At 46.0% G+C, this 23,953-nt stretch overlaps 2 protein-coding genes and 1 long non-coding RNA gene across 3 annotated transcripts; 1 reads left to right on the forward strand and 2 right to left on the reverse strand.

Moving 5' to 3' along the window:
* Nucleotides 1–220: 220 nt before the first annotated feature.
* arhgef33 (Rho guanine nucleotide exchange factor (GEF) 33) lies at nucleotides 221–10,724 on the reverse strand. The gene is made up of 17 exons (XM_047029557.1): nucleotides 10,706–10,724; nucleotides 10,292–10,385; nucleotides 9,662–9,838; nucleotides 8,566–8,609; nucleotides 6,796–6,960; nucleotides 6,558–6,679; nucleotides 6,327–6,448; nucleotides 5,959–6,087; nucleotides 5,663–5,789; nucleotides 4,886–5,018; nucleotides 4,431–4,538; nucleotides 3,865–3,957; nucleotides 3,420–3,568; nucleotides 3,029–3,118; nucleotides 2,047–2,899; nucleotides 1,791–1,933; nucleotides 221–1,349 (listed from the first exon to the last, which is right to left on the reverse strand). Exons 3-17 carry the CDS (start codon nucleotides 9,681–9,683, stop codon nucleotides 1,238–1,240), a joined length of 2,412 nt encoding a protein of 803 aa, XP_046885513.1. The 5' UTR covers nucleotides 9,684–9,838; nucleotides 10,292–10,385; nucleotides 10,706–10,724; the 3' UTR covers nucleotides 221–1,237.
* A 21-nt stretch (nucleotides 10,725–10,745) lies between these two features.
* LOC124473859 lies at nucleotides 10,746–12,878 on the reverse strand. The gene is made up of 3 exons (XR_006956745.1): nucleotides 12,767–12,878; nucleotides 12,338–12,451; nucleotides 10,746–11,332 (listed from the first exon to the last, which is right to left on the reverse strand). It is a non-coding gene; the product is annotated as an uncharacterized LOC124473859 (long non-coding RNA).
* Nucleotides 12,879–12,910: 32 nt separating this feature from the next.
* Nucleotides 12,911–22,457, forward strand: galm (galactose mutarotase). The gene is made up of 7 exons (XM_047029560.1): nucleotides 12,911–13,353; nucleotides 13,594–13,748; nucleotides 15,012–15,218; nucleotides 15,747–15,828; nucleotides 18,339–18,489; nucleotides 18,701–18,875; nucleotides 21,816–22,457. The coding sequence occupies exons 1-7, from the start codon at nucleotides 13,167–13,169 to the stop codon at nucleotides 21,891–21,893; spliced, it is 1,035 nt and encodes a 344-aa protein (XP_046885516.1). The 5' UTR covers nucleotides 12,911–13,166; the 3' UTR covers nucleotides 21,894–22,457.
* The last annotated feature ends 1,496 nt before the right edge of the window (nucleotides 22,458–23,953 follow it).

Raw genomic sequence — 23,953 nt, forward strand, 5'->3', positions numbered from 1 at the left:
CCATTTTCACATTGCAATGCACATTGTTCTATGTATATAGTGTAAAAATAAAAAATGTTGGATTTACATACTGTATAATTGCCTATATTTTGTTTCAAATGTGTAACAGATTTATGAAACAGGTTAACACAATAAAAATAAGGAAATAAACTCAGCTGACATCTGTGTCTTTTATTAAATTGAAGACGGCAAAGATCTTTTTATTAGGATTCCTCCGTTTGGAGCTTTATTATTATTCATTATTATTATTGTTATCTCCCTTAACTGCCCAATAACTCCTTCGCCAATGCCTAACTTTTTTTTCATATTTCAAGTGCAAAATGGTACACTTGGCCAACATTTGCCCAAACCAAGGATCAAACTCACCAACTCTGGCATTTTAAGCACAACCAGTTACACCAAAGGTAAAATATATTTTTTCAAACTTTCTTGAAAAAAACCTTTCAAATGTTTTTTCTACCTGATGACAGCTATCAAAATATGTGACCTCGTTTTCAGGTCCAGAGCTTAACCAGATGGGTGATCTTCTTCCGGTTATACATGGAATGGACAGATAAGTCACCTGAGATAGTGTGGTTGGTGTGTCGGACATTTTCAGCCATGTAACAGGGAGGTCACTTTTTCTGACAACAGCTATCAGGTGTGAAAAAAAGTTGTGAAACTGTTTTCCAAAAACATTATTCATCCTTTTGACAGTGTTTTTTCAAAACTTTCTTAAAAAAATATTTGGTCAAAACTTTCTTTAAAATATATTTTTTTGAATCTTTATTTCAAAAATATTTTTTATACCTTTCTAAAATATTTAAAGACAACTTTAAAGAAATTTAAAGCAAATATATCGCTTTTTCCTTAATAAGTTTTCCTTATTGGTTTTCCTAACAGATTTAATTTATTTACCAAAAAATACTTTTATAGAGAATTGAATCTTCAAATTGTGGAGAACATATCTTCCAGTGACCTCTTTACATGCTTTATCATCGTTCCTGAGTATATGCAAAATATATATTTCCTCCTCAGGTACTGCTGAGGAGAGCTATAGAATAGAAAAGGCACAAGTTGAAAGAGAAAGAACACCTTCAGCATACAGAATTCCTACAGCATTCCTACTTACATCTTTTGATGAAAGAAGAGTCTGTAATGGTATGCTATGTTATTCTGAATACAATGAGTATGTGTGTGTGTGTAATTGTTGTTCTATGTGTGTGTGTGTGTTCAGTGTTCCAGATCATATGACATATCACACGGCGGTCCCTCTGTCGATATCCAGGTGCACTCTGGGAGTTTTTCCTGCCTCGTGGTCGGAGCACTCCGTCTTCTCGTTTGACTTGTCCTTTCCATCGCCACCCGACCTAACGGTTCATAAACTGGTTACAGGTTGGGAACAGCAGTATGGACTGGACCACAGCTGTGAAGATCATTTACAACTTCTGGCAATACTTTACAATAAGGTTATGTTAACAATTTAATCATGTAGAACTGTACCTATGTCAACAACACACGAAAGTACTCTTGACTACAGTTTTGTACAAGTAAGTAGTATGGAAGAGGTAGGGCTTTCCAGGGGTAAGTAGATGTTATCATTTGTCTTGTTTAACAAGACTTGGTTAACATAACCTGACTCTTCACATCAACTTACCTCCTAAACCCTTCCCATACTGGGCCTTACACTTCAGTCATACCCTGTGTCGTAAACACTTAATACCATTTAATGACAATGTTTTTACTTAAGGTATTGCTTTGTGGTTACTTGGTAATGTAACTTTAATGTAAAGTGTTGCCCAACTTTTTACTTTTTCTTGAAGAGCTTCTTAAAGGAGCTCCTGAAGCCTCCTTTGTCCTGCTTGCGACTTCGCTCACTGAAGGGGGTGTGGTTACTTTGATCAGCCCTGCCCCTCCACTGTAGCTCCTCCCCCCAGGTGGGTCTGCTGGATTCCTGAGTACAGTGTCACACACAGGCTTTTCTTACACATTACGTATCAGACAAGGCTTAGTCCAGGCCTGGGAAACCAGAGAACCAACTCATACATATTCATTGATATTACCAACCTTGTTGTGTTCATTGCGTAGCTCCTCTTCAGGGGCAATAGCTTGTTTCTCTGGGTCCACCTTTTGCTGTGCGCTGCTGATGTTGCCCCTGCGTGTGGAGATGGGAAACCCCCTACTGCCCTGTCTCTCCAGCTTGGCATGCGGGTGCCCTCGCGGGTGATCAGAGCGGTGCCCGTCCCCTCCGCTCACGGTGCTGTCCAGCTGCAGCCCATTCAGAGACTTGCTCTTGCGCTGTCCCGCCTGCAGGGGGCGATGCTGGTGGTGCCTCAGGATTGCCTCGTCGGGGGACACGCTTCCTCGGCTGGGCAGCTTGCTGTATCCGCTCCCATGGCTTGCCCTCTCGCCGTAGGCCTCTCTGGAGCTCGTGCTGACTGGGGTGGCTTGGTTACTCCTGGGGCAGCGCACGAAGGCGATGTCGATGCTGGAGTCGGACGAGGAGTGGTCCGAGCATTGATCGAATAGCGAGGTGTTGTGGAGGGAGTCTCCGTCCTCGTACAGCCCCTCCAGCCCTGGAGCCTCTCCTGGCAGCAGGAACTCCCCCAGGGCGTCGGCCAGAGCCGACCCCGGCACTGGCAGCCTCTGGTGGGCTAGACGAGTTGAGGAGGAGGGCCCCCCGCCTACCCCCAGCATGGCTCCTTCTGGCTCACTCTCCGGGATGCTGTGGAGGCCAGAGAGCTTCAGCCGTGGGTCTGGGTGGTCGGGGGGGTAGAAGGGGATGGGGGAGGGACGGTGGTCCTGGTCGTAGCGAAGGTGAGGCTCCTTGTCTCGTTCGCGTTCCCAGTCCTGGAAGCGTCTGGATTGGATCTGTTCTAGAAGCTTCTGCTTGCTGCGCTTCACCTGGTTGGCATGCTTGCTGAGGGAAGGAGAAAAGGAGGGAGAGAGGTTCAGAAAAAGACAGGATAGAGGAGGAGAGGAATTACATTATGAGTGAGTTAAGAGAATGACAGGGTAAGGTGTGAAAGGGTGAGTGATTGTGATTCACAGTATGGCGTTGCTGGTGGGGTAAGGAGAGCCCAGTTCATTGGCTTGGATCCCACAGTCCACAGTTCTGAAGTACTCCTTCATAGTCGACCTGCAGCAAGAACACAACAGACACACAGACTGAACACTCACTCTCAGAAGTTCATACAACCCCCGGTCGTGACTGTACACACACTGTATCTGTTAAAATCATCTCATTTATGACCGATGACACAGCCATAAATAACCCTAGTATGTCCCTTACCAGTGTGTCCTCTCTCCATGTGTGACTGTGTGTGTGTGGGCACACAGGGTTAGTGCTAAGCTTAGGGGTTAGGGAAAACCGGATTTTGAATGGAACTGAATTTTCCCTCCATACAAGTATAGCCTCGTAAATTGTGTCTTTGTCCCACCTCTTGAGCTCCTTGCGGTTGTGCAGCAGCAGTTCCTCGTCGTGCTGAAGCAGATGGGCGTACTGGGCTGTGAAGGTCCGGAACTGCTGGATGCACACCAGCAGCAGGTAGTAATCTGGGTGTTCAGCATCTGTCTGCTTCAGCAGGGTCTGGGTCACAGCACATCCATCAAGTTCATGGAGGTTCATGGAGCTCAACAATCACAGAGTTGCTAATGAGCAAGAATTGACACCAAAGGTCACCCCTTTTTTTTGTTTATTGTTAGGGCCAAGAGTAAAGCTGTTGATGTGGAACAAATGTTAGACTCTTACATTTCATTCACGTTTTCATCTTCTTAAAGGATTGGTTCAGTGGACCAACAGAACGATGTTCATCAATGGTGTTTATCTGAAATGGTGAGGTTAAAACTGTCTACTGTATATCTGTGTGTGTGTTAACCTCTGACCTGCAGCAGGAGGATATACTCTGGGATCCTCTGGACCGGCTGGAGAAGCAGGGTGTGTAGTGCGGGGCGTGTCTCATCCCCCATGATGTCACCCTGGAACCAGCCAGCCAATCAGATACGGGCACAGACACGGCAGATGTGAACGCCAGTCCTGTGAAGTCTTTACTCAGCTAAAGGTCGATGATTTAGGACACAAGATCATATCAAGACAACATTGTACAGTTCCTTTTCTCTCCCTCTGGCACGCTCTCCCTTTCTCTCTCCCTCTCCCTCTCTCTCTTTCTGTCAGTCTGTCTTTCTCTCTGTCTCTGGAGGCAATTGTCTGGTTATGCTTTCTGTCATGTGCTCTTTGTTTGCTTTCTGTCATGTGCTCTTTGTTGATAGAACATTACAGACCAACTGATAATATTGATTAGAGACCATAAGACTGCACGCTCTCTGGAAAGAGCATTAAACTGTTTGTCCTTTGTTGGGTCGCCATCTGAAAGAAACATCTATCTATATTCCTTTTTTTTTTCATCAAATAGTCGGAGAGAAGCCAGCTCGTGAAGAGCTTTTGTGTTTACCTCCAGCAGGCTTGCAGTGTTCATAGGGTTGGACCCCAGCATGCTGACCACAGACAGACACTCAGGCAGCTCTCTCAGGTACGACACGTAGAAGTCCAGGAAGTCACTCTGCAGAGCACAGACAGCACCAAGAACCTGAAGAACTCTTCTTTTCCTATTCACTCCCACTCTCTGTTAGGTATAACCACTGTCCCCTCACCACCCTCCCGTCCTGAATCCCTGTGCCCCTCATCCCTTCAATTAATTTCCATTTCTTATTCTGAGGTATTAGCGCTTGTGTGTATTGACAAACACATTGGCAGTAGTTGAATCGACGTGTAACGGGCTGTTTGTGTCTGAACTTGGGTTACCCCCTTGGATCGTTCATGGTGATTTCAGAGCTGAATCAATAATACAACATTTTATGTTCTGACTGACGTAATTGTCTGTTGGGAGAAGGATTTGTAGTCCTGTACCTCCTTACTGGTGAGCCTCATGAATACATCTCCCATGATGCCTTGCCACTGGCGCTTGAGCACGCGCTCCTGGAGTGTGTGGAGAAGCTCTAGGTGCTGCTGGATGAGGAAGCGGAGGGAGCTGGGAAAAGGCCTGGGAAGGAAGGGGGGCGGGAAACCATGAACCAGATACAGTAGATCATTCTCTACTCCACTACACAAGAAATCCTAACATGCACAGATCAGAGATCATTTGGTGTGGTCGTCTGTGCTGGGTGATGTTTGGCAGAAAGGTTGTAAGAGCCTAAACAGAAGACAAGACATTAGGGAGAGGGGGATGGGGGGGGTAAATATTAAATAGCGGGGCTATTCTACATTAGGAATGATTACATTAGGTCTAGTTCTGCCATGCAGAAGCTCTGTCCGTCTCAATGATGTCTTTAAGATCTGGTTTATTCAATAGATTCATTTCCTGCCCTGGCCCCCCATCCTATAATGTCTCTAATTGGATCTCAACCTCACGGTAGGAACCTGGTGTCCGAGAACTGTGTGTGTGTACATGTTGGAGTGACACATGGACAATGGCACCCTGTTGTATTTATAAACCAAACGTAAGGCTTCTATCACTCTGTTAGTGCTGAGGTTCTGCTGTGTTTACTGTGCCATAAGTACTCAACTGGTACAGCTCAATACTGGATCCAGGTTCTATCGCACTGTGAAACTGTGTTGGCCCCCTTCGTGACCCATGTATATGAGACTAATGACAACTCCACATGCGTTTGTTTGTTTTTGTCGTACCGTTTGTCTTTGGCATGAAGCACCTCTGAGCCATTGAAGGAGATGTTGGCTTTCAGCAGGAGAGACAGGTAGGACACATATACCCTCTCCGACTCCAGAAGCTGCAGAGCAGCGGTCTGCCTCTTACCTGACACGCACACACACACGCACACACACACACACAGAAACCCTTTGAGCCTAGTCTGGTGGATTTTGACAAGATCAGAACACAAGTTGTGTTATATGTGACATGCCGAGGTACCTGCGGTGATGTGTAATACTCTGCATGTAGCCTGTAAAAGCATTTTCAAACGTACTGTTCTCTGGGACACAGTTTTGTGCCTCTGTGTCGTCTCGGCTGTCCTTCCTCTCCCTCCACAGAGGAGACTTGGACCCACCGCTCTTGAGCGGCCCACTGCCTGGATCATGCTCTCCTGACTTTGAGGCTGCACACACATACACACACACAGAAAAACACATTGTGATCAATTTGATGTGCTCCAAAGCCCATAGTCAGTCTCAAAGTCAACGACTTTCCTGCCCATGCAATTTTAATGGCTTAGAGTCTTCAGAACTTGCTCTCTCTCTCTCTCTCTCTCTCTCGGTGTCTTTCTCTTTTTCTCTCTCTCTGTGTCTCTCTCTGTGTCTCTCTCTCTCTGTGTCTCTCTCTGTCTCCAGTGCTTACTCTGGGTGGAGGTGGTGCTCCTGTGGGGAGAGCTGCTGGGCAGACTGTTGAAGTAGTGCTGGATGACATTGAGCTCAGTCTGGCTGGACAGACAGGCGTGGCCCTCCCCCTTTGAGTTCTTCCTGTGACAGAAACACACACGGGAGGGAAGGGAGGACACTGGTGTGTCAATATCTGTGTGGGGTTGAGTTTGGGTATGTGTGTGGGTTTGTGTGTGGGTGTGTGTCTTACCTCTGTTGAGTCGTTAAGATGTCCCTGCAGCCCTCTGCTTGGAGAGTGTCCAGAACCTTCTGCAGGTCTCTCTGTCTGCTGCCTACCTCTCGCACCTGGTCAAGGGCACCACTGAGGTCCTCCTGAGGCAAACCAGCAACGCGCACACACACCAGGATCAACGCCATACCTCCATTAAGAAGTCGCAGTACCCAATCTACTGTACACATACTGTAGTGTTTAACTGTGTTTACCACACCTTGAAGGTGTTGAGGCAGTTCCGGAGACCCATGATCCTGTCGTCCACATCGCTCTGGTGGGCCTGTAGCTTCTCTTCCAGACTGCAGTCTCTCTGCTGCAGCACACACACCTCCTGTAGCGCCCCCTGGAGGCCACTGCGCAGCTCCGCCACCAAGGCCTGCAGCTGTAGGCCACAGGGGGTCAGAGGTCAGGAGCCCAGGGGTTGAGGTGAAGTGACGACTACTGAACATGGACTTGATTGTCGTCTATAGCACCGTACCAACAATGAGAAGTGCATTACACAGAGAGATGAAGGGAATGACTCTTGGTGGCAGGATTGTGAGAAAAACAGAAAGATTTGAGCAGTCCAAGCCATCGCACCCCTATGACCTTTGTGCTGAGTCTTCACAGCAGTAACACAATCAGAGGTCAAATAGCTAAATGGTTGTTTCCCCAGGGTTGTTCTAAAGTCACACTGTCCTCATTATCTTTCCTATTATTTTGGTGGTTGTCTAAGTAAGTCTCACTCTCTCCTTCCCCCCCCGCTTCTCTCTCTCCCTCTCTCTCTCTCCCTCTCTCTCTCTCCCTCTCTCTCTCTCTCTCTCTCTCTCTCCCTCTCTCTCTCCCTCTCTCTCTCTCCCTCTCTCTCGCCCTCTCTCTCTCTCACACTCTCTTTCTGACCTCTTCCTCCATCCCTCCAGTTTGGGTAGACTATTTCTCGGCCAGTGTTGATTAAATCCCCCTCTGGTTTAGCAGCTAGCTGTCCCATTCTGAGGCCATGTGGTTATTGAATTTAGTCTGGAGAGATAAGTGAATCAGACCATGTTAACAGATAGGGATTGAGACTGCGCACCCGTATCTATCCTCTCCTCTTCCCTCTACCTTCTCACCTTCCTGCTGTCCTCTGCTACCCTTTTCCCAGTGTTTATTTTCCTCTCTCTCCCTCTCTCTTTCACTTTCTTACTCTCTCGTCTTGTTTCTCCTTTCCCTCCCTCGCTTCACGCAGTCCCTCTGTCCTACCCTTGTTATCCCTCCCTCCCTCCCTCATCTCCTCTCCTCAGTCATGTGAAAGGCATCAGGAAGGAGATTCAATAGAGCAGCTGGCCTACTTTACTGTTCTGAGACTGCAGATGGGCTGATGTTATCACTGGCTAACTACTGTCCTGTTCTCAATTGCATCTTCCGCTGCCTCGACATCCCTCCCCAATATCAGCTCTGAACACTCCCTTTACTGCACAGATGGACAGCGGTACATTCCTTTAGAGTAAGGCACAGCTGGGCAGTTTTATCAATCAAAACGTTCACTGCATCGTAGCTTTTTTTAAAGATGGAATGATTCTGTGACTGCGAGGGGTATACATCCAACAAATTTCACTGAGGGGCATGATGACTTATTAGAAGGGTACATGTCTGGTACATGAAGGGTACAAGGGACCAAGGTCTGGTTCTCTGGTTCCAAAAGTAGACAAGCACTGATTTGGCAACCAGTAAGTAGTGTAGTAGACAACAAAGGCTGTCTTCAGTACTAGTGTTTCCAGAAGTACACATTGTATAACAAAGTCTTTCTGATAGTCTTTCCAGACTGCTTCTTTATCTGCTCTCATTCAAACATCAGTCGATGTCCCTGAATGGCCATAAAGTTCATGCCCACCCAACCCACCCTGATATGAAGCCCTCTATTTGGATGTTTGGCAGTGCTGGAAGCCAGATTTAGCAGAACAGTTCAGACACAGCATGCTGATAAGGAGTCTAAAAGTCTGTGTTGTAGGTTTGCTAGGGTGTTTTTTACCTGAGCTATCTCCAGGTTGGCCTCTTCCATCTCCTTATCTTGTTCTACAAGTAAAGGAACAGACACGCACACATCAGAATGGCCAAATAGCAATGCCTTTTATGGCCAAATAGACATGCCTGAATGTGTTTCATATTAACATAGATTTACATTTACTCATTTAGCAGACGCTCTTATCTAGAGCGACTTACAGTAAGTATAGAGACGTTCCCCCCGAGGCAAGTAGGGTTGAAGTGCCTTGCCCAAGGACACAACTTAATTTGGCACAGCCAGGAATCGATCTAGCAACTTTCAGATTACTAGCCCGGTTCCCTAACCGCTCTGCCATCTGACTCCCATAGATACATTTGTAAACACCAGGTTCTGGATATGGACATTTCAAAGGTTCCGTCTTTCACACATTGAGATTTGCACTGTACATTCTGCCATTACACGTTCTTCTTTTACATAGACATGGTTCTAGTCCATTCTAGTAGGCTACCATACGGTAAAAAAAAGGCCTAATTCTGCTCGGTATGGCATGCCTTGAGTGCATCATCAAACAATTCAACAATTGTACCCTATAAGCACAATGCCTTTTTCTGTGGAAATGCCAAATGGTCCAAATCATGAAATGTCATCTTAAATGTCTACTTATTATACATTATGCATATTTAGGTCCATGAATTCCTCTTACCATCACACCAACAACCAACAGAAGCATCTAAGTAGAAGCTACAAAAGTTTAAAAAATGTCTTATATGGATTAAAACAGCTATGACATATCAAAACAATGTCTAAGTTTGTTAAAACTTAACCAGACGGTTAACTTAAAGTCAGTTAATGAAAACTATTATCCAAATTCCATCAACGTTGTTACGACACTACACTACATTACCTTAATTTTTTGAGCTGTTGTTTTATCCAAAGCAAAGTACAAATTGTGCAGCAAGAAAGTTCAACAGAAGATCAACACAAAGTAACCATATCTCAGGGTTCACACTTTGAAAAGTTCAACATTTCACTGTGACTTGCTTTTCTAGTCTGACTGATACAGAACCATGATCAAAATGTTGCCTTTGGTTGGTTGAGTTTTGGTACAGATTTAGTGTTTTACCTTCAGTCTTTCCATTCTCCATGTTTTCCGCTCTCCACCTGCCCTGTTGTCAAACCTGATGTGGTTGTGGTGTTGTAGTCTTCAGACTGCCCTGCTATGTCCTGTCCTCCTCTAAGATCCCTCACTCTCTCCACACCATGTGAGTCCGATGATTCCCCACACAATCAGGGCCCTTGTCTACCGTAAATGGAGGGATGGAGGGAGAGGTCAGAGGGAGAGAGAAGGAGCGAGAGACAGAGAAAAAGAGAAAGAGTGAAAGACAGAGAAAGAGAGAGAGGAGAGAGAGACCAAGAGAGAGAGAGACCAAGAGAGAGAGACCAAGAGAGAGAGAGAGAGAGGGAGAGAGAGCAAGAGAGAGAGATAGAGCAAGAGAGGGAGAGAGAGCAAGAGAAGGAGAGGGAGAGAGAGCAAGAGAGAGAGAGGGAGAGAGAGAAAAATGTCCAGGGTGTTTGATTAACTCATCATGAAGAGACAAATGGTCTAAATGTTAAGTAATTTCCTCTCCACCTGTGACACTAATTTGAATGGAAAGATAAAACGTGTGTGAGTGAGTGTCTGAGTGGGTGAGTGAGTGTGTGTGTGTGTGAGAGAGTGTTGGCACTAAGTGTGTGATAATGTGTGAAGAATAACCATGTGAGGCCGGAAGCTCTGGATCAGTTCCAGGTACACCTCCTGGTGATCTCCTGCAGGCACAGCCTGGTCTGATGCTATCTCCCTGGGCCAGCTGTGAAGAGGAAGGAGCGGGAGGCACTGATGCAACATCACAAAGGAGGCGGTAAAAGAGGAGACCCCATGATGTGCTATGCCTTGAAACGGGTCGATTCTCCGTGCTTCTCTGAGGAATCCTTAACGAATACACAGGACCCCCTTTCTCCAGGCCTGACGTCGAAGAATTTAAGGGTGACGGTGGGTGTTTCAGATTTAAGATTAGGCTTCAGAAGTGTGATGCCAATTTAGATCAACGTCTTATTTTTATTGGCTGTTACCAGGTAAACAGGAAGTGTGTGGGTTAGGGTTAGGGTTGTGCGAGCGTCCTGTACTTACATAACGTAGTCTGATTACCACTGTCACAAGTTCTGGCCTTGTGCTTGTGGGGGCTGCAGCCCCAACAGACAGGAGAGCCTGTGGAGGAAACACTCAACAAGAGGAGTGTGTTCCTCTGAAGGTCACACTATTCCCACATTTCAAGAAAGACTTTTCCTCCCAGAACAATACGCTGATTCTGTGTGTGTGTGTGTGTGTGTGTGCACGCATAGAAATCAGGTCAGGTCAGTGTAAGTATACAGACATATAGGCATGTTCTCCTCTTCTGACTGTTGAGCACCCTGATTGAAGGACCTCCAACCCTTCTGAGGAAACATCGCTAGCCTGGGAAATTTAACTGGGTCTGCAGCTTCTGTCTGTTTCATCATTCTTTAAGTCTCTAAAAACCTTTTTTTTTATTGACAACAAAAAACTGTCGTCGGGGAGAAAAAATAAATTCTACATCAGTGGGAATAATACAGATACTATCAGCGTACATGAAAGAAAATCATCCCCTACACAATGCCACACAGCAAAAAGCATATAGGAGCCAGGGAGTATTACTCACTCTTCTCTCTGTTGCCAAGTTCTTCACGTCTTCCTGGGGAAATCGCCTCCTCTCGCCAGCAGGTGTCACTGTGACACTAGCTAAAACAACATCAGCACCAACTAAACCAAGAGACTGTGGTCAATATGTCTCTTGTCCACCCCTACATCAGAAATTCAGTGTTCAGTAAGGAGAACCATAGCCAATTGTTGCTACATTAAAGCCATACAAATCTTGTACTTACATCTGATGTATATGAATAGGCAATCATATACAATATAAATGTAATTATATAAAAATCTAATAAAAAATCCTGAATGTTGATATCCTGCTCATCAAATAATCCTCATAGACCATATATTTGATGTATGCATTTATTATAGGCCTATATTTAATTCCAAGCTATAACAGACGTGTGGTTGGTGTGATTAATGAATCAGCAATATCCTTTAAAGTAAAAGTCCATTCCAGATTAAATATGTGAAGCAATTATGTTTTATGGGTGGAATTGTTTTTTTCAATGATGAATCTGTTGGCAGAGGCATATCTGGCAATCTATATACAGTTTTCTGTTCTGTAGGGGACTTTCTTTTGCAGTGGTTTGGTTCCTATAGTACAGTTGTATTTTTTGCCGTTTCCTATCTTCTCTATTGCTTACAAAAACTCTCAAGTGGAGTGGAATGATACATGTTTATAGGCTGGTGTTCCATTTGAGCAGTTCACTACCTGATTCAAATAACAACTCTCGTAATTGAACACAACCAATTTCCGCTGTGTCTTTTCCTTCTGTGGTGATGAGAGAAAAGAGGGGGGGGGGGGGGCAGAATTCCACTGCTTTTCTCCTAGAGTGACATTGGGCTCATCTTAAATAGCATATCTCTTCCTTTCCTATTCTGCTTGTTCTGAAGACATTATAAGAGGTCTCCCAGCTTTTCACCTGCACAGCTGTGCAGGTGCTCTATTACAGCTTTCCTCTATTGTCAGATCTATGAATAGAAGTAAAAGATGGCAGATTAAAGGGAACAAGCTTGTGGAATGAGATGCATCCCAGAGAGCGACGCCACGTCCTCCCCCTCTGTCCTCAGCTGCAGGCATGGCTGACTTACAGGGGATGTAGATCAAGCGGAAGCACTGGACCATGGGATTGAATCCTGCCAGAGCCACAGCTGCCCTGAACATGCACAGCTGTGATGGTCATCAAGCAAGGGCATCTGAGACCCCTATTACAGCACACACACACACACACACACACACAGGCACACCCAGGCACACACACACACACAAACAGCAATAATTAATGACGTAATTACACAGAGCAGATATACTGGGAAATAGATGAATCAATTTCCTCAATTATTGATTGATTTAACTGCATAATAATATTATTTTTGTCAGCTGCTTCTACTTGCGCATGGAAACAGCAAACAGTTTTTTGGTGTGACTTCATGGTCCAGAGTGGGTAGCTCATATTATTGGCGTAATGTTCTTTGAGAGCTATTCTGTGGGGTTTCGCTCAGACCCAATTTATAACTAACCTGATTAAGTCTGACGTAACTTTCCTGAAAGGGTTATGAGGCTCTGTTTTAGGCTGTGTGCTTTGAAGTGGCTTTAGTACTATCCTTCGAGCTTTTATCCGCCTCGATAAGTTACCCCTGAGTACAAAACGTGCACACCCGTAAACGTCCTTTAATGATGACGTCCTCGTATCACGCGGAGGTATGTTTGTAAACATCTCGTCTGCTTTTGAGTTCAAAGTACACGCTTTGTCATTATGACTTTCCTTCCATAAGTACTTCACTTGTTAAAGTATTGTGTGAGGATGTTGTATACTTGAAAAAATACTGTTAAGGGTTTGGACAAACACAAAAAACACAAACGGGTGTATTTCAGGGCAGCCTATCATTTTAGCAAATATCAGAGATACATTGTTGGAATATGACACAAGTCACACACGAGATGTTCGGTGAGATACCCGGGGAAGGTCGCGTGGAGAAATGGATACTCATGTCGCCTAACGTCACCGTGGAAATCATCAATCTCGGCTGCATCATCACATCTATAAAGTGTAAAGGAAAGAACGGTCAGGTTGATGATATTGTTCTGGGCTACGATCATTTGGAAGGTAGCTTGAATATTTCTACTTTTATGTATAAGTATGCTCACAATTTACAATGTAGGCTACTGTAGGTATTAGCCTCGTACCAGACAAACTGCCCTTGGATTTGCAAGTCTACGGCTACTTCAAGATTGTCTGACAAAAAAACATAATGTGATAAAATAATGTTTAAACTAATCGCGAGACTTATACTTGTAACAGGTTTAGAATGGGATTTGCTGCTATATTTGGGCCCTCTCTCTGCAGGTTATGTGACAGACCCTCGGTATTTTGGGGCCGTGGTGGGTCGGGTAGCTAATCGGATTGCCGGGGGGAGGTTCGTGGTGGAGGGGAGACAGTATCAGCTCGCTATCAACAATGGACCCAACGCCTTGCATGGAGGACTGAAAGGATTTAATAAGGTAATGCACGCGCGCGCACACACACTCTCACACAGTGAGTCCTGATCACCCAGGATGCCCCCCCCCCCCCCCCCCCCTCCCCCTACATCTCCAATTAAAGTCTCATTGTACTTTGGTATTTGGTTAATGGTCCTGCTGATAGCAGCACTGACAGTCCGCTGCTGCTGCTAAACTGTCAGTCTAAAATAGAGAGAGAGAAAGAGAGAGAGATTCCCTCAGGATCACAATGACTCTTATTGAGAGACTTGTTGCTCTTGTTGGTTTGTTGTAACTGTCTTAAAATTATTGTACTCGCTGTGAAATATATTATTGTTGCTTGCTTTTTCCACAGGTACACTCTTGCACTTTTGAGGTTCTTGCAGTTTAATTGTAACTTGTCTAACTACATGCTCTTATTGTTCTTCCCTTTGGGACTTATTTGGTTTTACAATGTATGCTTCATGTTTGGCTACCCGCAATGTTTGGGGCTATCTCATTAAGATCAGTGACCTATGCACTTTGGTAAAACTCTCTTGGAAGTCGCTTTGGATAAAAGTGTCTGCTGAATGCGTAAATGTAGAGTGAGAGAGAGAGCTTCTCTCCAGTCCAGCCAGCAGACCCACTGATGAGATGTGTGGGTAGACCTGGTTTCTTTCTCCTCTGACTGCACAACGACTTTTATGAAAGCCATTATTACCTTTGAAGTCAGCGTTGGGCAACAGTAACACATAGACACATTGTTTTCTGTGATTCCAACCCCTGGGGTAAAATTATAATGGTGCAAACGCATTACACGAGGACAGTGACAACACAAATAAAGGTTGTGAGGATGAAAGACTCTTTTGTACAGTCAACAAGCATCAAGCCATTTACATGCTTCTGTTTGGTCTGGGGGAAGATCAGTAAGATTGGGTTCCAGCAGGGTTCAGTCTTGGAGAACGGTTCACTATTTTGCAAATGCATACATGCAAGCACACACAGTTGTTATACTAAGTGTTGCACTCTCCCTAATTGTATCTCTGTCAGCCTTTACTAAAGCCAGCCACTATTATCTGACATTGGATTGATTGTTTTACCCATTAACATGGAAATGTCTGTTTAATGGGTAGACATTTCACAGACAGTTAGCCAGTCAAGTGAGGTTAGTCAGACTATTTACTGCCAAAGAAGTCCTTTTATTTCCACCAAATATATCACAAGGGCCAGTGCAGGGCATGTAGCATGAGAACGAAGGATTCAGAGTGTCAAGTTTTCTAAGTGAGCTGTTTGACCCCCTCCACCCAGGTGCTGTGGGGGAGTGAGGGGGTGGAGGGTGGGGTGCGTCTCACCCACACCAGCCCTGATGGGGACCAGGGGTACCCTGGGGAGGTCCAGGTCTTGGTAACCTACATCCTGGAGGGGGACACCTTGACCACCCAGTACCAGGCCCGCTCCACCAGAACCACACCCATCAATCTCACCAACCACTCTTACTTCAACCTAGCTGGACAGGTGAGGTGGCAGGGGTCATTGTGAGTGTCTGTCCTGTCTGCCTGTCTGTTTACAGGCCTGTCTACCTGCCTGTATGTCTGTGCCTACCTGTCTGTCTGTGTTTGTCTGTGTCTGTATGGACAGTACTGCTGTGTGCAGATATGTCTGATGATAACTCACTTTCATTTACCGCTGACCGCGCCACTGCTTATTGATTGTATTGCAAATCCTATACATTCAGTGTTGATGCGTCACATCACTGTTAGAAGAGCTGCTCCACTGCCCAGAGGGGAAGCATCCATCACAGCCCTGGTGCCGGGTCATGAAGCAGCCCCTCTGTGCGTCCTGTCACGGTTAAACCAGGGGGTTTCACACGCATGCACGTGTGCTGGGTGACACTGCCTAAAGGAACGTGCACGGTGTCTGAGATTGAGCTGCTCTTCAGCCTAGCCCTGTCTGATAGCAGCCATCGGCACGGCAACAAGACTCTTATCTCGTAGCCATGTACTAATGGTGTGTGTGTGTGTTTGTGTGCGTTTGTGTCTCCAGGGCTCAGCTGATATCTACGACCATGAAGTCTCCATCTTTGCCCAAGCCTATCTACCTGTGGACGACACCATGATCCCAACCGGTTAGAGATAAAAACCCAATTTGCTCTAAAGACACAAAGCATAATCCCAATAAATGGGTTTTGCTGGTATAGTTTTGAAAGACACACGTTGTTCTTGTGCGAGTTGTATCTGATATGGCCTGCAGACAGGACACTGTTTTTCCTATTTTACTTTAATCTCGTTAGATCAGACATTACTGTGAGGAAGATTGGTATGTGATTTGAACAGGGCTTCAAGCATGTGTCGGGGGGGAGGGGGGGCGGTGTAGATGTTATGGGATTTTGATTTGCTTTCCATCTGTGGAAACAATACTTTTGTGGACAAGATTTCCTTTTTTTACGCTGGAACGCAGCAGGCAAACCTTAGTTTTGTTGTAGCTCTTTGTGTGTTTCAAGGTTTGGCCTGTAAATGTTGTTGAGTTCATCGTACGTTTGAGTTTTCCCCCAGAACACCACTTCACTTCACCCACTGTGGGGCTCACTCTACTTAACTTGCGGCAGACATGACACAACATCTTATCAGCCCTAATCATCATCATCATATAAATGGATGCTTCAGAGAGCGCTGCAGGCTGGATGGAGCGGCAGGTTCCTCTCTTTCTGCTTTGTAAGCCAATAGAAAAAGGGTAGTTGGTCGCTTCATTTTTGTTGGCTGCCATCACATCACGTGATTCCAGAGAACACCCAACAAAGGATCACGCTTCGCTCCATTAGTAATGCCTGCGCAGTGTTCGTCCACAGTGGCATGTTCCCTGTACATGACTGGAAGGAGACATCCTCCCCTGTCTTGGTAATGGGGTGTGAAATTACAGGGGTGACATGAACTCTCCTAGTCTAGTCATCCTGCGGTACTGTAGATAAGAAGTTTCTGATTGCAACACCTCTTATGTTTAGCACACACTTAGGTTTTTTCCAATTGTTATTCTTAGATAGGTTATTCTTATTTATGAAGTCCATTATTATTTAATTCTTCATTTATATACTATATATTGTTGAGAAAAATAGTTGCTCATAAAGAATTAGGACTTAATATTGTTGGTGGGTTTATATATGCCGTTGGGAAACTGTCGAGAGGGGCATGACCCAAAAATGCCAATGTGTTCGTACTTCACAAATGGCATGACATTTTGATGTGGATTATGTAGATGTACGTGACCTTCAGAAGACAGAGGTTTGGTACGATGTTTGGGGTACGAATTCCTGATCAGGGGCTTTAAGAGTGTTAAAGGTTCTTCATGAGAAGGGCCTACACCTACCTGTCTTTCACTCCCTTCCTCTCCTCAGAGAGATCGTAGTGGGTGGAGATGACTAACTAGATGGCTGACAGCCAGATCCTCTAGCCGTCATCCATTGTTCTCCCTCTGTCTCTCTTGATCCTCTGTCTCTCTGTGTTCACTTTATCTCCGTCTACCCTCCCTCCCTCTCTCCCTTTCTCCCTCTGTCTTTCTCTATCCTAACACCATCTTCTTCTGTCTCTTTACCCATCACCTTCTCTGAGTGGATTTGACTGGATCGTTTCTATCGTGCCTTCCTCTGTCTGACATATATAGTGTTCCTGTCCTTACCTCTGTTATCCCCTAGTCTCCCTCTCCCTCTCTCTTCCTCGCTTCTGTGTTGCCCTGCCCAATGCACAACTGTTACCCTGTTTGGCTCGCATGCCTAAGGTCAAGTTGTGGCCGTGTTTGAATCTACTCATGAACACACTACAAATTAGCCCCAGCGTCCACCGATTGTTAGCCTAGCGCCAGCTATGTAGCTAGCTTCTGGTTGGCTAGACAAACGCATCCATTATTGTTCAATTACCAACAGGCCCCATGGGAGCCCCTAACGATGCAGACAGAATAGTTAATGATTGTTTATTTATAGAACCTTTTTGGAGCCTCAGTGGATTGGTCTATGAAGTTGAAGTCTGAGTGAAACTGTAGTTTTTATTTTAGACTTGGTCTGCAGGTTAAATGGTAAAATACAGGAGATTTGGACCTGTTTAATTGAAGGTGGGGGGGGGACATCTGGTGTTGGGTTGGAGGCTATCTTTCATATAGAGAGTGGAGGAGAAGAAGAGTTGTTCATGAGGGCCGTGAAAATCTAGGGTGGACTGGGAACAACACTGCAGACACCCAGGCCTGCCGCTGTCTCTAACTAGCTGCTGACTAACCTGCCCACACAGATACATCCCAGGAGCCTCTGGCAGCTGCATCCTCAACTTCATTTGTTTGGATTTAGATTCTTGCTCTCTCTCATGCTCGCTCCCTCGCTCTCATGCTCTCTCTCTCTCAGTCTTTCGCTCACGTCCAGTCACATTCATCCTTTCCATTTGTGTTTGCGTGTTGTGAAAACCTTGCGTCACTATCTCTGGTTTCATTTCCTGTCTCACTTCCTGTCACAGGTTTATAAGATACGACAGAGATGAGGAAGACGATATCCCTCGTAACCAAAGTCCCCTGAGGTGTTGCCATGGCAATCATTTTCGGTTGTGGGTGTGGGGGGGGATGAAGCAAGATTGTAACCCTTAACATCCCTTGTGTCGACAGGCGAGGTCAGACCAGTAGAACGCACTCCATTTGACCTCCGGAGGCCTGTTCTGATTGGCTCCCGGCTGAAGGATCTGCCAAGGCCTGGGTTCGACCACACCTTCTGCCTGTCGTCACCTGGGAATCCTTCGGTGGAAAGACCATGTGCCAGGTCCTTCACACACACCCTACCACGCTGCAACACACACACACACACACACACCCTACCACGCTGCAACACTCGCACACCCAACAATGCTGTAACACACTCAGTCGTACTGTTAACCAATATCCCTCCACTGATAAAGTATGGAAGAAGTAGCTCTCTCTCTTCCTCTCCATCTTAGCCCCGCCTTCTCTCTTTCCATGTCTCCTCACCATAGGGTGTGTCACCCTGTGAGTGGGCGTGTCCTTGAGGTCAGCACCAGCCAACCAGGTGTCCAGTTCTACACTGCCAACTTCCTGGATGGGTCCTTGGTGGGAAAGGGCGGGGCCTCTTACAGGAAACACAGTGCCTTTTGTTTAGAGACCCAGAATTGGCCCGATGCTGTCAACAAGGTACATCAAATTTGTATTGTTATAGCCCTTTTTACAAGCATGTCACAGATGGCTTCACACCCCTCCATAGAGCTGCATTCAATATGAGCTGAAGCTTTTATCTGAAGGTTTCTATATCAACTCTGGGAGGTGCTCTCAAATCACAAAGGCTCCCCGTAGACTGTAAGATATATCGACCATGTGCTTGCCTGGTGGAACCAAGTCAATAACCCCCAAACTGCAGACCCCTATGGCATTCCTGGCCAGCTTTATTAAGTACCCTCAATTGGGGATTTAAAAAAACAGATGCAATTAAACACACACTGTTGTTTTTCCAACACTCACACCAAATTAATCTTTTTTCTTGATCCTCTATCTTCAATAGAATTTTTTATTTTTAACGACATGTTTTCTTTGGGCAGATTCCACCAGTACAATCTGGGTTAAAGGTTAATTATGTTTTTTGTTAACTAAATGATTCATGATGCTGAAGATGGAACATGCAGAGAGGGATATCATTAGATCAGATAATAAATCCTTTATTAATCCCCGATGGGGACGTTGGTGTGTCAACAAGTAGCAAGAAGACAAATGTTTAACAGCAGATAAAATACAAACAAACTAAAAGGTCACTGTCTATTTAATGGAACAGATAACTGTAAAGGGGATTTTAAATACATATATTTATACACATACAAGTATGTATCAAGTAAGTACAAGTATGTAAAATATCATACTACAAATACTACAATAGAAGATGAGTTGGTAAAAAAATCCATCAGGTATTATGAGGTGTATTCTAGCCTGCTTCAAACTCTGACTTTCATCTACTCTAAAGCCTGGCAAAATGTGATGGAAGGTACTGATGTAATTGATTTGCATCTAGCGAGCATGACTCAGAGCTGGATGTCACACACACACACAGCATTAGTGTCCCCCATGGTCCCAATGCAGATGCCCATCTCTGTGGTTGTGCGTGTGTGCATGTGTGTGTGTGGATTTACGGGGGCAATTGTAGTTTGAGTAATCCCAGAATAATGGGACAGCCCAGTCACCAGGTCCATGGAAGATTTATTGAGCTCTGAACACACACTCCTCTCCTCCCTTTTCCTTTCCTCACCCTTACTCATTCCCTCTCTCCCCTCCCAGTCCTCCTCTCTCCCTCTCCCTCTCTCTCTGGCCCTCACTCACCCTCCACTCTCTTTTAACTCCCCCCCCCCCCCCTTCCATCACCCATTCTCTCCATCTCTGTTTTCTCTCTTTCCATCTCCATCATATCTGTTTGAAATTGCACTCTCACGTCCCTCCATCATCCTCTCGTTCTGCTGTGTCGGTCCGTTCGTATTCACACCCGGAGAGATTGGAGGCAGGAGTGGAGATAAGGACGGAGGATTGAGGGGGGGATGGGGGGGGCCGTGTACGGCAATTTCCATAACCACTGTTCCTCCTCTTCTCTCTCCTCTCTCATTTCCTCTCCATTTGGCTATATTATATCTGTATTCGTTCTCTAGTCTTCCCCATCACACTCACCAGAGCTCACAGTTCTGGCCCCCATAGCAGGGTCACACTACCAGAGAGAGGGAGAGCTGAAAGTGAGGACAGACAGACAGACAGACAGACAGACAGACAGACAGACAGACAGACAGACAGAAAGAGACAGGACAGAAAGAGAGTGTGGTCCGGGTGCTTTCGGCTGGGTGTTTAACAGCTCGGTATTGACCATTAGTGCTGCCTTACTGCTGTGCTAATGGCAGCTGGTAGTAAGGTAATTATAGGCCTTTGTGACTCCAAGACGTGGCTCACATTCAGAACACAAGTGCTAACTCTTACACTGGCTCCCGCTGTGCAATAAGACAGGAAGGAGGGTAGGAGAATGAGAGAGAGAGAGAGAGAGAGAGAGAGAGAGAGAGAGAGAGAGAGAGAGAGAGAATTTGTTTTAGCGAGAGGTGGGAAAAGAGAGAGGGAAAAGAGGAGAGCAAAGGAGATACGGAAAGAGTCAGCTAGTCAGTTCGACAGGCAGGCAGAGAGCGACGCCACTCATTTGCATACGATTGTGCTCTGGAACACAGAGTGCACAGGGAAATGACAGATTGAGAACCCCTACCATTTGCATGTAGATCAAACCGCTGACACGGGCCATGTACTGGGGGAAGAGGACAGTTGTATGTGTGTGTGTGTGGGAGGGTGGGGGGGGCTGCTAGGTGGCAGGAAAGGGTGGAAGGGGGGCATGGATGGTGATAGGGGGTAGAAGGATTGAAAGAGGAGGGGCTGTAGTTCTGTACATGCCAGTTGTCGACTTGTGTTTGAACTCTATTCATCTCTTAAATATAGTCCGTAAACTGTTCTGTACACGAGAATGTTGGCTCCCTAAATATGACCATGTTAGGTCCATGTGATTGAAAACCCTAGATTATACCCCAATGGCCAAACCTGTGTGTGCAGTATGTAGTGCGTGTTCGATCAAGTGCGTAGACTTCTCGGACAGCTGTCAGTCAGTGACACAGCCAAACATCTTCCCCCGCTTTCCCTCCTAGCAACATCCTTCCACAGCTGCACGATCCTAGCAACCAGCTCATAACCTCCCACGGTTCACCGCAAAAGCCTTGCAGAGAGAGAGAGACACTCAACAAATCTAAACCCAACTCGGCACCCCCCCCCCCCCCCCCTCTGGAGACAGTACTGACGTGAGGATCTGTCTCTAGTTACTCTTCTACCAGCATTAAACCTCAATGCGAGGAAGCATCTGTTAAGTGTTGGTGGTCTTGCAGGTCCTGGTGGGTTGGTTAGTGGCTGGGAGGCAGTGAAGGAGCATGCGCCCCCTGCCCCTCAGGACTCAGCAAGGTGCCAGCGTATCAGACACACCAGTTCATAGGGAGGGGTAATGAATGTAAATAAGCGGATCCTTGTTGTGGCCTTTGCTCTCTGACCTGTGTGTGTGTGTGTGCGCGCGCGCCTGCACAGACCTCCTTCCCGGACAGTCTGCTGAGGCCAGGGGAGGAGTACAGACATGTGACTCGCTTCACCATCTCCACCATCTGATCACCATGACGACGCAGGGGTTGAGGGGTCAGTGTGGAGCAGCCAATCACAGCGCGGAATACTGGACCTCCACACCATCCCAGACATGCACCGTGGGGGGAAATAAAAGCACTCAAGTGAAAGATGAAATGGTTGTAATATTCACTAACTTACACAAAGTAAACGCAGCATGATTCTGGGAGAATCTGATGTTCAATTTGGTCGTTTATTTTCATTGGTTCCTTGAAGAACTCAGTGACCAATCACAAGCATCATGGCTTTCTTTTCTCAGTTCTACACATTGCAGTCTTTTCCGTGACCATGCTTTTTTTGTACCACCGTTTCCATAACGATTCTCATCTCAGTCAGGTTTCTGAGGTGGTCTGGGTCAACACACCCGCAGGTTATGTAGGTTTAGCATTCCATCATTCTGGGAGATTTTTGTGTTTTTTTTTCCTGTCTCATCAGCATTCACTGGACGGCTGCTTCGATTGCTGCACTCTGAGAGTTTCTGCAGCTCAATGAAAACAGCTATGAAATTCCATTTGTTTGCATTTGTATTTCAATAAACTACTTATTTGCATCTCCGATGTGTCTGTGTGTTTTCTTCTGCATGGGTTCTAGATGGAAACTGGAGCTGAGTACTTATGAACCCATATGCAACACAATATTGATGCTCTGTGACCGTGTTTAACTTCCTGTGGTTACATAATATTGGATGCATGTTAAGGGTTTTCCACAGCATGTGACGGTATTTCCTAGAGATGTCTTGTCATATTTTGGCTGTGGGTTTGTCTTCGCCAGAGCCAGTTGTGACCTGGATTCTGCCCTGCTTTGAGACCTCCCCAGTCAAACCCGTCTGATGTGATGCTAAACTCACAGCGTTGCCATAGGAACTCTCTTTTGCCCAACCTTCAAAAACCTCAAACTTCAGAAGTCTGCCCCAAAGCCATTCTTGTCTCATTCTTGGCTACTGCGAAATGAAACACTGAATGCTAACAAGTTTCTCAAATCTCACTGGTACCACATTATGCTGTCTGCCTGCCTGCCTGCCCACCCTGCTTGCTTACAGTGCCTGCCTGCCTGCCTGCCTGCCTGCCTGCCTGCCTGCCTGCCTGCCTGCCTGCCTGCCTGCCTGCCTGCCTGCCTGCCTGCCTGCCTGCCTGCCTGCCTGCCTGCCTGCCTGCCTGCCTGCCTGCCTGCCTGCCTGCCTGCCTGCCTGCCTGCCTGCCTGCCTGCCTGCCTGCCTGCCTGCCTGCCTGCCTGCCTGCCTGCCTGCCTGCCTGCCTGCCTGCCTGCCTGCCTGCCTGCCTGCCTGCCTGCCTGCCTGCCTGCCTGCCTGCCTGCCTGCCTGCCTGCCTGCCTGCCTGCCTGCCTGCCTGCCTGCCTGCCTGCCTGCCTGCCTGCCTGCCTGCCTGCCTGCCTGCCTGCCTGCCTGCCTGCCTGCCTCACTCTGAGAAAATGAGGAAATATTGTTTTACATGCTCTGTGTACCAAACTTGCAGTTAGGATATGTGTGTTGTGTCATTAGATATAAGTAAAGATGACATCATAAGCGCTTATTTCGACCTTCAGGAAGTGAAACCAATATGATGATGTTCACACCATGTGACTAAGTATTCGTCTCATATTTCCTCTTTTTACCAAAGAACTCTTCAATGTTGTTTTACAGTTTTTCTCAATTGCTAAAACACTAAAACCCATTGGCTGAACAACGTTTCAGTTTCCTGAACTCATGTAGCTAATTGTGCAGTCAGTTGTCAATACTTTAAACCATTTAAAATGGTAAAACCCAAGTTGCAGATCTCACTTAGACTTTTCAGCAAAACTTTAAACACATTCTCATTCTCAAAACACATTCTGCATTCTAATCCACATGTCATCCATACTGGTAAACACAAATGGCAACAATCAAATACAAATTGATAAAACATGTCATTGACAAAACACAACCACTCAAAATGGAATTCACTTGTTTCACATGATGTGACACAACCAATATAAGCCAGTTCAGAGAGCAAACAGGTTGTTGAAGGTGGGAAAATATCGCTTGTGATGTTGACGAAGTGCTCTGGCCTGAA

The sequence above is a fragment of the Hypomesus transpacificus genome, chromosome 11, assembly GCF_021917145.1.
Source record: "Hypomesus transpacificus isolate Combined female chromosome 11, fHypTra1, whole genome shotgun sequence".
NCBI lineage: Eukaryota > Metazoa > Chordata > Actinopteri > Osmeriformes > Osmeridae > Hypomesus > Hypomesus transpacificus.